This window comes from Peromyscus eremicus, chromosome 16_21 (assembly GCF_949786415.1).
Source record: "Peromyscus eremicus chromosome 16_21, PerEre_H2_v1, whole genome shotgun sequence".
In the NCBI taxonomy this organism is placed as follows: Eukaryota; Metazoa; Chordata; class Mammalia; order Rodentia; family Cricetidae; genus Peromyscus; species Peromyscus eremicus.
In genome coordinates this window covers 23,432,785-23,449,246 of record NC_081432.1, presented here as the reverse complement: position 1 = coordinate 23,449,246, position 16,462 = coordinate 23,432,785, and the positions used below count along the sequence as shown (strand labels likewise).

Genomic DNA, 16,462 nt, shown 5'->3' with positions numbered 1-16,462 from the left:
AGCAACTAAAGTAACTGATCAACGGAACAGGCTGCAGATATGGCTGAGCTGGTAGAGCGCCTGCCCGGCATGCACTAGATTCGGGGTTCAATCCCCAGCACCATATGAGCCTGCCCAGCATGCACTAGATTCGGGGTTCAATCCCCAGCACCACATGAACCAGGCAGGGTGGTTCTGAGGAAGGAGAACCATGAGTTCAAAGTCATCCTAGGCTACTCTCCAAAGAGCAGTCTGGGATACAGTAGACCCCTCAGGAGAGGTCTGGGATGGGGGTGGTAGGAGAAAAGAAGGCTAAGAAGAAACATGTCACCACAACCTCACGTTAATTTTGGCAAACGATGCCAAAACCATGAGGCATGTGAGTCACCCACAAGCAAGGGGAGAGTTCAATTGCCATCTTCTGAACCCAACTGTCCCCCAAGGCATCCTTACCTCGTCTATTTTGGATTGCCGGCAGGGGAAAGAAAACGTGAATCCCACAGGTAATTTCTTGTCCTTGATCTTCCTTTTCTCCATGAAGTCCCCCAGGCACTCAGCAACATGATCAAAGAGCTAGAAGGCACAGAAGAGCGACATCAGATTGGGGGCGGAGAGAGGACTCTGTTTCAGATCACACGATGTGTGTGTGCGTGTGCATGCACACGCATGCGCATGCTGGCAAACATAGCTCTTTACAGAACACCTCCAGCCCTCCAAAGGAACTGGCCTCTCAGAGGTCACTGACACTGGTCATCTAGGCACTGAAGGAAAATTAGAAACACAGAGAATCAGGAAAGAGTCTTCCATGACACACTGGCCAGGGGTTTCCATCAGCTGTCCAGGAGGAGTGACCGGGCTACTCCCAAGGCCGATCCTGGAGCTCCTCAGGCGGCTCCATGGCTGAACAACCGTCAAAGCATTGTGCTTTCGCTTTACCTCCTGAAGGAAAGATGAGCACCCCTGAAATGCACGAACCCTAAGTGTGGAGATCGCAGGGCTCTCACAAGCTGCACCTGCCCCATCGCCGATACCCACATCGAGAAGTACAAACGGGGCTGGGGGTATGGAGCAGTGTACGGCACTTGTCTAGCCACAACGCCCTTGGCTGATCCCCAGGGCCTAACCCCCAAAGAAACAGAACAACACCAAAACCCACAGGACAAGCGAGACACGGTAGCTCACGGCTACAATTCCGGCACGCCGGAGTCTGAGGCAAGAGGATTGCCTCGAGTTCAAGGCCAAGGTAGGCAATGGAGTGAAACCCTGCCTTAAACCATAACAACAATAAAAAACCAGATGCTGCCTTCACGGCTCTGGGGTCATCCCTGCCACCCCGATTTCTAACACTCTCGTGTATAAATGGAAATGGAGCTGGGTGTGCTCCCTGCTGTCTTTGTTCTGAGTTATCCATGTATCTTTAGGGACTGTCCCTGTTCATTACTGTACTACGGCATGAACACGCCATACTATGAATATCCCAGTGTGTATCTGGCATTGCCATGCAAGCTTGCTGGCGCTGACTCATTAGGTATACACACACCGCAGGAATCCACTAGGAAAGCGCCAAGCAGAAGCCTGGCTCCCTGGCTTCTGCATGGACACTACTGATGGTAGTGTGCCTTCGGGAACACAGCCACAGAGCTTCTTAAGAGTCCAGAAGAGGACGGTGTTAAAGGCACTGAGTCACCTTGACCCAGCTTTAGAGGGGACCTGACTCACTGCTGGGGTTAGGGAACGCCCAGTCCATTCTGACTTTGGGAGCCTCGGTCCTGAGTCACTGTTACTCAGGCTACCCTGCAGCAGTGTCTCTGACTGAAGAGACACGTGACCATCCTCTCCGGAGAAACCGGGCTAAGCCTCCCGTGACCTATTTCAGGCTGCTACAAACCCTTTACTAAGTCAGTCTTGAGCCCTCCGCCATCTGCACCCGGGGCTCCAGGCACTCCTGCTCTAAGTGAGCCGAAGGAAGGGAGGAAGGTCGTCCAGGAAGGGCAGGGAGGAGGGCCTGAAAGGGTTCACGGCAGCACCTGAAACCAAGCCAAATGCATCTCCTCATAGCGGCTGAGAAGGCCGAGGCGCACGGGTACAGTGCACAGGGTGTACCGTGCACACCTATAGTCCTAACACTCGAGAGGCTGAGGGAGAAGGAGCCAGAGTTTCAGGCCAGCCTGAGCTACAGTAAGTTCCAGCCCAGGCTAGGCATCTTAGAGAGGCCCTGTCTTCTGAAATAAAAGGTAAGGAATGAGCTTGGGTTGTGGCTCAGTGGTGGAGCATGTGTCTAGTTTCCAAGACCCTGGATTCAATACCCAGTACCACAAAATAAATGAATGAATGAATGAATTAATGAATGAGTGACGCCTCGCCTTCCTGACAACATGCTCATTATTTTAAAAATACGCACAGAAGCTGTAGTGACTCATGTTTGTGACCTCACACGCAGGAGGCAGAGGCAGGATAAAGAGTGTGAGGCCAGTCTGGACTATATGGCAAGTTCCGGGCCTGAGCTAGCTAAAATGAACCAACATTTTAGAGCCAATGAGATGGCTTGGCAGGTCAGTCAGTGCTCCCCACCAAGACTGGTAGCCTGAGTTCAACACTCAGGACCCACATGATGGAAGGAAAGGACAAACTCTCACAAGGTGTCCTCTGACCTCCACATACTCCCACTGTGGTTGCGTGCACATGCACGTGTACACACACACACACACACACACACACACACGCTCATACACGTACGCACGAAAAATCAGTTTTTTAAGGGGTAAGGAGATGGCTCAGTTGGTGAAGGGCCTGCCACGCAGGCATGAGGACCTGAGTTCAGATCCCCAGAGCACATCTGAACAGCCAGGCGAGGAGGCAGCCTGCTGCGGCCCTGGTGCCGGGGAGCAAGGGACCGGAGCAGCTCGCCAGCCAGTCCGTGGACTCGGGGTCCCATGAGAGACCCTCTCAGACAGATAATGGAGAGAGTGTTGGAGAAAGGTTACCTGACATCAGTCTCTGACCTCTACACTTGCGTTCTCACACACACGTGGATGAGCACCCACACAAAACTTGTACATACACATGCCACACACACACACACACACACACACACACACACACACACACACACACACAGACTTAGTCCTTCAACTGACTAGCAGGGCAAATGATGGCAAAAGAAAACAAAATTTTAAAAAAGCAACAATTTTAAGTATTCAAAATTATCAAAACTATTTAAGTAATGTTTGTGTGTGTGTGTGTACAAGGTATATATGCACACAAGTATCAACAAGTGTGTCCCAGTGCTCACCAATGAGGCCAGAGAACAGTGTCAAGTGTTCGGCTCTCTCACTGTTTCATTACCTTGAGAGAAGGTTTCTCATTGAATCTGGAGCTCGGCTGGTGACCAGCAAGTTCAGGCCACCTTCCTGTCTCTCTTTCTGACAGTATTGGGGTTACAGCCATTTGGGGAGCCATGGCCAGTGGTGGTTTTTTTTGTTTGTTTGTTTTCCCGAGACAGGGTTTTTCTGTGTAGCTTTGGCGCCTTTCCTGGAACTCACTCTGTAGCCCAGGCTGGCCCCAAACTCAAGAGATCCACCTGCCTCAGCCTCCCAAGCGCTGGGATTAAAGGTATGTGCTGCCACCGCCCGGCCACACCCAGCTTTATATGTGAATGCTGGGAGCCGAACCCAGGTTCTCATGTTTGGGCAGAAGGACAATTACTGCTGAGCTGTCCCCCCATCACTTTTTAAAGTCATGTTTTAACAATGGTGCATGCAGCTTCTGACATCATAAAACTTAAAATTGTAGGAGGTTCTTGAGGTACCATGTGGGTGAGAGGGGAGACAAAGGGACTGAGTGGGGGGGGGGGGGGGCTGCAGGGTGAACATACCGTCCGCTCATCTCTAAGCTTAACAGTATTTCAGACGAAAGGTTTAAAGCCAATTTTAAAACATCTACACATCACAGAGGGTGAGAACCCCTCAGGATCCAGACCCTCAAGCCTCCACTGTTCACCGCCTGTGAGTCTGAGCAGCTCCATGGGTAACATGAGGACCTGGGTCAGCACAGAGCTCCATAGAAGAGGTCAGAGATCTCAGGAGATACCAGCCGACTGCTCACCCCAGAATGCTGGAGACAGACGTTCCGGCTTCAGCCCTGTCCACCCTGCCACCCTGCTCCCCTTCCACCTGATCGAAGCTCCTGTCCACAGCCACATTTCCTCCTCATCAAAAAAAAAAAAAAAAAACCAACTAAGAAACAGGGATGTAAGAAAGAGGGAGGCTCAGAGGTTGTGCTAGTTTGAATGTAATTGGCCCCCCCAGGCTCACAGTGAGTGGCACTATTAGGAGGTGTGGCTTTGTTAGAGTGGGTGTGGCCTTGTTGGAGGAAGTGTGTCTCTGTGGGGTCGCGCTTCCAGGTCTCCTATGCTCAAGCCAAGCCAAGTGCAGTCCACTTCCTATTGCCTTCCGATCAAGATGGAGGACTCTCAACTCTTCTCCATGGCTCCTGCATGCAGCCATGTTGCACCACGGTGAAAATGGACTAAACCTCTGAAACTGTAAGCTGCCCAATTCAATGTTCTCCTTTATAAGAGTTGCTGTGGTCATGATGTCTCTTCACAGCAACAGAAACCCTAACTAAGACAGAGGTTAAGAACACTACTTGCTGCTCTTCCAGAGGACCCAAGTTTGGTTGGCGGCCTCCATATCAGGCAGCCTGCAATATGTTAACCCCAATTCCAGAGGCTACCCAATGCCTTCTTCTGGCCTCTTGGGGGCATTTACACCTGCATATATGTGGCATGCATTCACCCAAGCCATATATATGCATTTAAATTTCTTGCTGGATGTAGTAATGCACGCCTTTAATCTCAGCACTGGAAGGCTGGAGCAGGCGGATCTCTTTTGAGTTTGAGGTCGGCCAGGACTACAAAGTGAGTTTCCAAGGCAGCCAGAGCTACATAGTGAAACCTTGTTTCAAAATAAATAAATAAATGAAAGAAAAGAAGAAAAAAAAAAAAGTCCCAGCAGCTGAAACTGTAACTTCTGGGGTGAGACCACCTCAGAAATCTCAGAATTTGTGGGGGCTACTAAAGCAGCTGAGCTAGGACTCTCCCACGTATAAGATGGACATAATGAAGGCCCACCCCACAGGGGTGCCGTGAGTCACTAAATATAAAGTGTTTCTACGTCAGCCACTCGCACACAACAAGCATGGTACCAGTGTGTGCTATAAAATAAGACACCGCGTCACCAAAATCGTCGTCTTTTTAGAGGATTTAGAAGGAGCAAAACAAAAACCAAACATCAGGAGGCAATAATCCCGGGAACAAGAAGGGGAACTATGGGCACAGGCTGGAAGGGAATTCCTGAGGAAGTGTACCCTGGGATGGAGGCACCCCCTGAACAAGCCCTGCTCCTAAAAGGCCAGGCCAAGGCACACAGGGAATGTCCGCACACTGCACACTGACAGTCTCAGCAGTGGCTGAACCCAAGGACCACGAACAACAGTGATAAGCCGGTACTTGTTCGGGCCTGCCTAACAGGTTGCTGGCTACCTGCAGAAAAGAAGCCACGTAGTGGGCAATGGGGACATGGGTAGAAGACCTCCTTCCCCCGAGCAGCGGACTCAGGCTGAAGGGACCAGTCTCTAAAGCCCAGTGATGGAGGCAGGACCACCTAATGTGGCTCACCTGCCTCCGTGGCTGGCTGGAAGGTGGCTTGCCCACACCAGAGAGAGCGCTTCCTTCCACGCTCACTGTGACGTGCTCTGAAAAACTCGGGATCCAAGCAGCAGGCAGAGCTCAGAGCCAGGCCCAGCTCTTATCTAGGTGAGTTGCTCCAACTCTCACCCACAGTAACTTGGGCACCAAGTGGGATCCTATACAGAAGGCGTGGGGGGCCTCACCTCACAGCCCACCCCAGAACCACTGCTTTCTGTGGAGAACTTGGGGAACCTTGCTATGAACACACATCTTCTGCAGCAGAAATCTGGCAAGCTTCCAATGGTACCAAGACCATAGCCGCAATGTGGGGTGTGGGTGGGGCACAAACCCCCATCCACCAGAGTAATGGAGCACCCCCCTCACCCCCCCACCCCCCCGTGTGATAGGCTCAGGGGACCCAGAGATGAATAACCACCTAAGGCTATTGCCAGAACCTTAGTCACAGGGTCCTGGGGAGATAGGGCCCCCACCACACATCACAGAACAGGTCCTCTCCAGGTATGTCCTTTGGTCAGGAAGGTTGGCCCTGCTCATGGTCCCGTGGAAGGAGGAGAAGCCTTGGGTGTGAGCGGTGAGGAGGGACGGCCATTTCCAAAGCAAAGCCTGCAGGCTCGGCTTCCTGTGCCAAGGGTGTGTACGCACCATTAAGTCAGAGTGCAGAGCTCCCGATGCCCCAAGCTGGGAGACACTCCACAGGGCCTGGCTTCCAGGGGAGTGGGTGAAGAAGCCAGTGGCCTGAGAGAGGGGCATGTCTACCCAAAGGGCGGGCTAGACCTGTGCCAAGGAACCGACCCAGGATCCTTTGGGAATAAAAGCGCTAGCAACAGTGCCACGGAGCCTCCCTCCCCACAGTCTTCACCCACTCCCACACCACCAGTTCACCAGATGGTGTGTGCCAGCCCCACATAGCTGCCTCATCCCTCCCCCGGGAGTCCTTTACAATTGACACTCTCGTGACAGCCCTCCGGTGAGTCCTGCCAGGCCTCGGGAGGGACACCAGCTTTCAGAAGTCTGGCCCCTGCAAGTGCTCCAAGGGATGCCGACTTGATGGGACAGAAATGAGGAGAACAAGGACCCACCTGGCTTCCACTGCCATGCACGATGTTCTCTGGGGTTTCGTAGGCCTCAGACTCCATGTGGACATTCTGGTTCCTCTCGTGATTCACCTGCACCCGTAGGATTCGAAAGGAAGACCCGCCAAGATCCAGGGCGATGAAATCCCCCTTCTCTGACAAGGGAGAAAAGAGGTGTCATGTCAGACTCGAAGTGTGAGAAGGCCGTGGGCAGTATCCACCCTTTGGACCTAGCCCTGTCTATCTCCCCCGCCCGCCATACTGCGTCTTCAGCAGAAAGCATGCTCACTTGGCTTGGCCCTGCTGGAGCAACTCTGGTCTCACACGGCAGAGGAAGAGGTGTTGAATGAGGCACAGAGCTCCATTCAACCTTCCTCTGATTACTTCAACTATTTAAATAGCAGTACTGCGCCCACACGACACTAGCTTCTTACTTTGTTGAGATGGGGTCTCATGTAGCCCAGGCTGGCCTCAACATCGCTATATAGCTGAAGATGACCCCAGTCTCCAACCCTGCTGCCTGAGCCTCCCAACCGCAGGGATTAAAGGTGTGTGTCGCCACACCCACCTTGCACAGTATTTCAGGACAGGAAAAGCCTGTGCTGAGATCCATCATCCTATGCCCTGGGTTCCATGTTGGCTCAGATGCCAATCACTGCTTGCCCAAAGGTCCTTGGGTTGTTTTTTTTTCCATTGTTGTGGTAAGATATACACAATGTGAAACTTAGCACTGGGGTCATTTTTGGAGTACACAGCTCAGTGTCACTAAGGGCATTTGCAAGGTTAAGTAACCATCATCACTTCTGTCGAAACTTTTACATCACCCAGCATGACTTGGAAATCATTAAGCAGCAATTCCTCATCCCCACCCAACCCTAGGAACCGCCACTGCATGGTCTGAAAGAGGTCCGTTCTAGACATTTCATATAGGTGGAATCAGGCATAAATTGTCTTTTTGTAACTGGTGGCTTTCACTCAGTGTAATATCATCCATGCTGCAGCCTGGATTACCAGGCCAGGAGTGACAGCCACTCTTGTCTCCCTAAGTCCCAGTAGCCCTCATATCCATGGCTATCAATATCAGACTGGTGGCACCTCACTTACCCTGAGAAGGATATCACGTGTGCATGCACAGGTATGCACACACACACACACACACACACACACACACACACACACACACAATTTGCAATTTGAGTCACATAACACACAGTCATTCATTCAAAATGTATGGTTAGAGCCAAGTATGGTGGTGCATGCCTGTGATCCCAGCACTATGGCTAAGACAGAAGGATTGTGAGTTCAAGGCTAACCTGGGCTACACAGGTGTGTGTGTGTGTGTGTGTGTGTGTGTGTGTGTGTGTGTGTAATAGTATCTGGGCTAGAGAGATGGCTCAGCGGTTAAGAGCACCGACTGCTCTTCCGGAGGTCCTGAGTTCAATTCCCAGCAACCACGTGGTGGCTCACAACCATCTATAATGAGATCTGATGCCCTCTTCTGGCATACAGGAATATATGCAGACAGAACAATGTATACAAAATAAATAAATCTTAAAAAAAAATAATAATAGTATCCAAAAAAATTCTTCAATTATATTTTAAAAATCCAAAGGTTGGGGATATAGCTCAGTGGTAAAGTGCTTGCCCAGCATATGAGAGGCCCTGGGATTGATTCATAACACCACAAACAACCAATAAATAAATAAATAAATAAATAAATAAATTAATTAATTAATGGGATTAAACAGCTCTGTTCTGGGCATTTCACAGAAAGGGTTCCTGGTGGCTGGCTTTTTTCACTTAGCAAAATGTTTCTAACATGCTTCTACGTTGTACTGTTTCTCAGCATCTCATTCTTTTTGTGGTTAATCTATCCCACTGTCTGCAGGTACCACGTTTTACTCATCCCTTCATTAACTGATCGACACATGCTGTTCCCACTTTGGGCTAGTAGGATCAACGCTGCTGGGCACACTGGCACACAGGTTTGTGTGTGGACACGCATCTTCGTGTCTCTCAGGTGCAGGCAGGAGTCAGCCCGCCTGATAAAGCACGGTTAGCTTGTCAAAGTGCCACTGTCTGACCACGTGGCTGCATACCTTTCTGATCATATTTGTGGTGGATGAACTCTCCAGTTTGTCTGTATCTTCAGGAACACACGTGTGACGTCACTTTCCACTGTCCCCCAATAGCTCTCTAATGAGTGCTGACGCTAGAGCCCCGTCCACCTACTTACTGCCCATCTGTATCTGCTTCGGAGTTATGTCTATCCACAAAATTGGAGGGGGTCTTTGCATTAGGTATATGGGGGTAAAAGGACTGGTCACCCAAGCTTGACAATCTGAGTTCAGTCCCCAACCAAACCAATGTCAAATGCCAGATATGGTGACGCACCTCTGTAAACATCTATAATCCTACTCCTACGGCCACTTGGGAGGCAGAGATTGGAGAATGGATGTTGGGGGAGGGCAAGCCTGTGGGCAAGCCTGGAGTGTACAAGGCAGCAAAGGAAAGGCAGAAGGAGTGAAAAGACTCACAGAAGTTGTCCTCTGACCTCCACAAGCATGCTACGGCATTAATCAATTAATAAGTAGGGCCAGGGATGTAGCTTAATCGTGGAGCGTTTGCTTAGCTTGCCTGAGGTTGTCTTAGTTGCTGTTCTGTTGCTGTGAAGAGACATCATGACCAAGGCAACACTTATCAAAGAAAGCACTTAATTGGGGGCTGGCTTACAGCTTTAGAGGGCCAGTCATCATGGCAAGAAGCAGACAGGCGTGGCACGGGAGTAGTAGGTGAGAGTTTTGCTTCTGATAGCATAGACGGCAGGCAGAGAGAGAGAGAAGACTGGGCCAGGCGTGGGCTTTTGAAATGCCAAAGCCCGTTCCCTGTGACACGCCTCCTCTAACAAGGCCACACCCCCAATCCTTCCTAAACAGTTCCACTAAGTGGGGATCAAGTATTCACACATATGATCCTATGGGGGCCATTTTCTTTCCAACCACCGCGTAAGTTCAGTTCCTACCACAGAAAGGAAGGAAGGAAGGAAGGAAGGAAGGAAGGAAGGAAGGAAGGAAGGAAGGAAGGAAGGAATAAAGGAAGGAAGGAAGGAAGGGAGGGAGGAAGGAAGGGAGGATGGGTTAGATAGATAACTCAATAAAGTATTTGCTATGCAAGCACGAGGACCCAAGTTCAATCCCCAGAGCCCAGGTTAAAAAAAAAAAAAAAAAAAGCCAGGTGCAGTAGCACTTGTAATCCAGCACTGGGGAAGTAGACAGTGGATCCCGGGTGCTCACTGGCCAGCCAGCCTGGCCTACTTGTTACGTCCCAAACCAACAAAAGACCCTGTGCCAAAAAATAAGATTGACAGGGCTGGAGAGATGGCTCAGAGGTTAAGAACACTGCTTGTTCTTCCAAAGGTCCTGAGTTCAATTCCCAGCAACCACATGGTGGCTCACAACCATCTGTAATGAGATCTGGTGCCCTCTTCTGGCCTGCAGGGATTCGTGCAGACAGAACACTGTATATGTAATAAATAAATAAATCTTTAAAAAAAAAAAAAAAAAAAAATAAGATTGACAGCACCCGAACACCTGAAATTGAAACTGACCTCAGGCTTCCACACACACGTGGACATTCTCCCACATGTATTCACACACACACTCACAACAACAATAACAGGGCAGGTGAGGTGGGTAAAGCACTTTCTGCGCAAGCCTGAAGATCTGAGTTCAATTCCCGCCCCCCCCCCATAAAGATGGAAGGAGAGAACCAACTCCACAAAATTGTCCTCTGAGCTCTACACACATACCACAGAACGTGCGTACCACCATATGCGCATCATAGAATTCCACAACAGTAATAAATAAAATAAACTTAAGTTTTGAAATACAGTAACAATAAAGAAAGTGCAAACGTCTTAAAATGTTGTTACTTTTGTGGGGCTGGGCATTGAGCCCTGGGTAAAACATACAGTGGGCAACAGCATGAACCAAAGTTTTACATTTTCGTGAAGTGCCATTTGTTTCTGGTTTTGCTGTTTAGTTTTGTGTTGTGTGTAAGAATCCAGCCGCCAAACGCAAGGCCACAAAGGTTCACATCTATTTTCCTTTTAGGAGTTTCATGGTGCCAGCTCTTACACTTACGTCTTTGATCGACTTGGAGTTAATGTTTTGTATAGGGTATGAAGTAAGGACACAGCTTGGTTCTTTGTGGACCTTCAGTGTCCTGGCATCACGGGCTGAAGAGACTCTCTTTTCCCTCACTGAATAGCCTTGGCACCCCTGCCAAAAATCAACTGACCATGGTGAAAGTGTGTCTCTGTCTCCCTGTATGTTTTATTTGTTTTGGTTTTTACTTTGTTTTGTTTTGAAACAAGGTCTTACTGTGTAACCCTGGCTGGCCCGGAACTCTCTACGTAGACCAAGCTAGCCTTAAACTCAGAGATCCACCCATCTCTGCCTCCTTAAGGTCGTGTACCACCGTACCCGGCTTTATTTTTATTTTTGAAGTAGTGTTTCTTTCCCACCAAAATATAGTATATTCTCTTTTATACAGTGGAAGTGTGCTTATATTTGATTCATTATAAACTTTTATAATTAGGAAATTTTTCAGTTGCCAACTGGGTCTCACGTCCAGATGAGTAAAAGAAAGTAGATTTCCTGTCATTGAAGCTCCAGGTAACGGTGGCCGAGAAGAAGTCGGCCACCCTGTGGCCCATCCCACCCTGTCCTGCTCACCCCCATCTCCACTCAGCCTTTGAAACAGGCTCAAGCCAGCAAGGTTCCAGGAAGTTCAGGTGAGAGCGGAAAGGATGACCGTGACCTGCCAGGACAGAGTTCACAATCATCTGAACGGCGGTGTCTGGATGACAGTAAACAGGACGACGGAACTGAGAGGTTCCTGACAGGTGGCTGCTGAGATCCTGCCAAGGGGTCCCTCTTGAAGCAGGATCCTCCCTACCTGGGGTGTCCCCGGCTCCATCTGAAGTGTGCTGTGTGGTGGCTGAGAAAAAAAAAAAGGTTGCCACACCTACTTGAAAATCACTTTTACAGCCCAGGAAACGCTGGAAAAATATTAACTCCATGCCACAATTTATGGAAAAGAAAGCTCCCAGCAAACTGGTCCTACCAGTGGTTAGGGGCTCCTCCCTTCTCAGACTAGCAAATACTCATTGCTCGTTGTCTCTTTTTCTCTCTTTCTCTTTCCTTCTTTCCTTCTTTCTTTCTTTCATATGTCTACAGGTGTTATCTTCCTCAACTGGGTAAATGATAAGCAGGTTGGAGACAGGGTGATTTCACCTGCTGCTGCCCTGGGCAGACAGCAGACAATCTGAGTGTAGGAGCTGGCTCAGCAGGAACCGCCCACCTCAGTCACAAGGTCTGTTTGCTCTTATATTCTGCCAGGCCAGGGACAGAGAGAAACGGCTTCAGGTAAGTGCCATGGGGCATTTGGTAAGTTCTGCTGGATGCCTGGCATTTCCTTAGCTCAAACTCAGGATCCTCCTGCCTAAACCACTTAAATAGCTGGGATTATAGTCATGCACTAGCCTGCCTGCCTAAAATTTATCTAATCTATCCATCCATCCATCCATCCATCCATCCATCCATCCATCCAACCATCTACCTATCTATCTGTCTATCTATCTATCTATCCATCCATCCATCCATCCATCTATCTCCTCTCTACCCCACTCCTCTCTGACAAGGTCACACACAGCACAGCTCTCTCTTGAACATGCAGTAGAAGATGACACTGAACTTCTGATCTCCCTGCCTCGACTTCCTGAGTGCTCAGATTACAGTGCCCCAGCAGGCCCATTTCAGGCTCACCCGTCTTATGAGGCCAGCTTGGAGGGGGTGGAGTCGAGAGAAGGCTGCCTGTGTTTCACCTTCCCTGTCTCCCTCCACAACATCGGCAATACCAGTGAATTCTAAAACCCACTTCCCCCTTCCCCAGAGGCTGTGCTTACACAGCCCCCGACAGCGTCCCACAGTTGAAAATGCTGCTTAGAAAGGTCCTCCCCTCGAACTCCAGAGTGAAGGGCGAGGCTGAGAGAACTCACTATGCTTCGGACAGTGCCCTGCCACTTCATCCTGCCTTTTACGGCAGCCGGAGCAGGAAAAATCATGCCCTCCATTGCCTGTTTATTTAATTTTTTTCAGTCCAGTTGATTATTTCTTTAAAGAGAGGAGCTCGTGGCAATTCTCCTGCCTCAGCCTTCCCACATGCTGGGATTACAGGTGTGAGGCACCGAACTCCCTCACACCCATTTTACAGAAGAGACAATGGAGGCTGAGACTGAAGTAACTTCAAGGTCGCGAGGAACTAGTCAGTGAAAGTGCTGGGGACTTCTCCATTCATTTCGGGTTTTCTTTCTTTTGACCTCCTCTTTCTTCAAGTTCAGCTTCCGGCACCAGCAGCTGGCTTCCCTCCAACTTCCTCTCTGCAGCTTCAGTCTCAGATCTGCCTTCCCACTCCAGGGGCCTCCTGCTCCAGCTCCTCCCAGCATTTCCCACCACGCTGCGGGGGAGGGAGCCGCTCTTCAGGAGAAGGCTCATTAAGCACCGCTCTGAAGGGCCTGGCATCTCTTCCCTTCTGACGACGGTCATTATTGCCGGGGAATAATGGAAAGCAAACACAGAGGCAGGTGTCTCTGAGCACCGGCCTGTGTTGGAATTACAAGGCAAACAGAGACTGCCTTCATGAAGGGCCCCCCCCCTCCCGCTCTGCCAGTGAGCTACAGCAAACCAGCGCCAGTGACCGTCTTCATCCTAAACCCCACCAGAACCAGCTCTGAAAGCTGGGACCCATAAGCCATCATCAGATACCAGGCAGCCAGAGCTAATCAGACTCTGTCTCAAAAAAGAAAGGAAATAATCCATGTGGTGGCGCTGACTTTCAATCTGGGCTGGCAGATCTCTGTGAATTCAAGGCCAGCCTGGTCTACACAGCGAGGTCCAGGCCAGTTAGGACTATGTAGTAAGACCCTGCCTCGACAGATAAATACTTTAAAAAAAGGGAAGGTGTTCTTTACTTGGTGGAATGTAGGGCACAAAAACATCTATCACCAGGCTGGAGAGATGGCTCAGCAGTTAAGAGCACTGACTGCTCTTCCAGAGGACCCGGGTTCAATTCCCAGCGCCCACATGACAGTTCACAACTGTAACTCCAAGATCTGACACCCTCAGACAGACAGACGTGCAGGCAAAACACCAATGTACATAAAATAAAAATATAAAGAAATTGTTATAAAAATTATATCTATTACCATTGTGAGTGTGGTGGCACAAACTTGTAATCCTACCTCTGGAGAGGCTGAGGCAGGAGGACAGCTAGTTCAAGGCCAGCCTGGTCTACATAAGGCTTTATCTCATTTAAAAAAAAGGAAGGAAAAAAATGACCAAATACGCTATAAATCATTCTGCTTTGCATGGAAGAAGATAACAGTACATCTGTACGTTCCCAGGAAATGTTTTGTGGCTTCTCCTTTGTAAAGAACATTTCCATGATCCACGAGAGAGAAACAAACATCCAAGAATATATAGCCTCCCACAGTTCCCAGGCTAACCACGACCTCAATATCCTTGGCACTAAATGGGGCAGGGGGAAACCTGTGACTCAGGAATGAGGCACAGTCAACTCAGAGCAACTTCATGGGGAATACTGTCCAATAAAAATGTCCAAGGGAGCTGGAAGAGACAGAGCATTGGACCTTGCAGAGGACCCGGGTTCTGTTCCCATCACCCACCTGGTGGCTCATAACCATCCATAACTCCAATTCCAGGGCATTTGATGCCCTCTTCTGACTTCAGAGGGCACAAGCATGCACATGGTACACATACATACTTGCAACAAAACATTCATACACATTTTAAAAAAAAACTCACACCTTTAATCTCAGCACTTGGGAGACAGAGGCAGGGGGATCTCTGTGAGTTCGAGGCCAACTTGGTCTATAGAGTGAGTTCCAGGTCAGCTAGGGGGTACACAGTGAGACCCTGCCTCAAGATAGATAGATAGATAGATAGATAGATAGATAGATAGATAGATAGATAGATAGATAGATAGATGAGAGAGAGAGAGAAAGGTACGTGGCCTTATGAATGTTTGTTTCAGGGGCCAATACTGCCAACAGCTTTGTCTTTGAAGCTCCTGTTCACAGTGGACAACAGTACACACAGAGACTCACAACTGGTCAAAGTGATGAGAACCAGGGCCTGTTGGGTGCTCAGCCAGAAATGGGACATCAGTGTCACCCCTCCAGGGCTCAGGGAAAATGGTGGAAGAGGGGATGGGAAGGGCGTGAGAGCTGGAGAGGGGGGTTCCGTGAGACAGTGAGCTGGAAGGCTGCCTGCAGAACATGACAGACAAGACAGCTGCGTTCTTGACCTCACGGCCGCTGTGTTTATCAGCAGAAGATCTGTGGAAGACTGGACCCGATATCCTGCCGTGAGTAGGGGGAGGCATGGCCTCCCCCTCCCTGAGGATTTACAGGCAGATAATGGTAACTAGGAGAGCGGGGCTCAGCTCGTGAGCCCCCACCCCTCTCTGACTATCTATAGGTAGTCAGCGGTTGCTTTGGAAGGCAGAGGCATTTCCCTCAGTAGCATAACTGCTGATAGGGAGCTCATTCTCTTCAAAATAAATCCTTCATCCAGCATCCCGTAAGAAACCTTAAGAAAACACAGTGATCCCTAAGCAAACAAACAATAAAAATAGAAAAGTAATAAACAATGAAGAAAGAAAGGGGCTCAGAGGGCATGGGAGGGTAATGATAGGTGGACATGGTCAAGATCCATTATAAACATGCAGCACATTTCACCATGAAACTGTCATCATATATAATTAACATGCAATAATGTCCAGAGGAAGACTTGCTCATAAAAAAATGAGCTGTATACATTAGAATATGTCAGATACGTTTCCAAAAAAACCTTCCTGAAAAATGGCCAGTTTCCAAGCTCAACCCAGTCCACTGGGGTCAAGGACGGTGGGAACGTGGAGACTGGCTCCTGTCTTTCCTTGAAAAATCACATCTCCCACCCCAGAAGCTCCATGTCTAGGGCACTCATTCCCGTTTTCCTGCCCTGATTCTGTGGCTCAGCTCATTACCACAGAAAAGGGAACAGCACCTCAGACTCAGACTTCCCACACCCAAGACCTGCTCCTGATCCATCGGTAAAGCTCAGAGCCCAGAGGCAGGCGAGATGATGGGGCAGCACCCTACTCCCCAGAGGGGCATGGACTGAGCTGGTGCAGTGGGGCAGGTGGGGGGGGGGGGTTGGGGCATAAATACCCATGTCTGCGGCATACTCATGTCCAGGGCACATGAGCTGAGCTCACTCATAAATATTAGGAGTAGGAAGAAAAGCTATAGCATGGGCTGTGAGCTCTACTGTCTCCCCTAAAACCACGGGTTGAAGTCCTAATCCCACTGTGAGTGGGATCTTATTTGGGAATGAGCTCTTGGTGAGCAAGCAAAGCCACATTTCTCAACGTAAGGGCAGTGGCATAAGACCGTCTGCATACCAGATATTTACATTACGATTCATAACAGTTGCAAAATTACAGTTATGAAGTAGCAACAGAACTAATTTTATAGGTGGGGGGAGAGAGGTCACCACAACATGAAGAACTATATAAAGGGGTTGAGGCAGGGAGGACGGAAGTAATTTTATGGTTGGGGGGGGTGTGCCACAAC

At 49.5% G+C, this 16,462-nt stretch overlaps 1 protein-coding gene across 3 annotated transcripts in view; it reads right to left on the bottom strand.

Annotated features, from left to right (window-relative positions):
* Hk1 (hexokinase 1) overlaps positions 1–16,462 on the bottom strand; it is a 106,367-nt gene that overhangs the window by 28,268 nt on the left and 61,637 nt on the right. For all 3 annotated transcript variants that reach the window (XM_059282314.1, XM_059282313.1, XM_059282315.1), the window contains 2 exons: positions 6,769–6,917; positions 433–552 (listed from right to left, as the gene is read on the bottom strand). In XM_059282314.1, the coding sequence (XP_059138297.1) occupies positions 433–552; positions 6,769–6,917 (269 nt within the window). The remainder of the gene's footprint in view (positions 1–432; positions 553–6,768; positions 6,918–16,462) is intronic.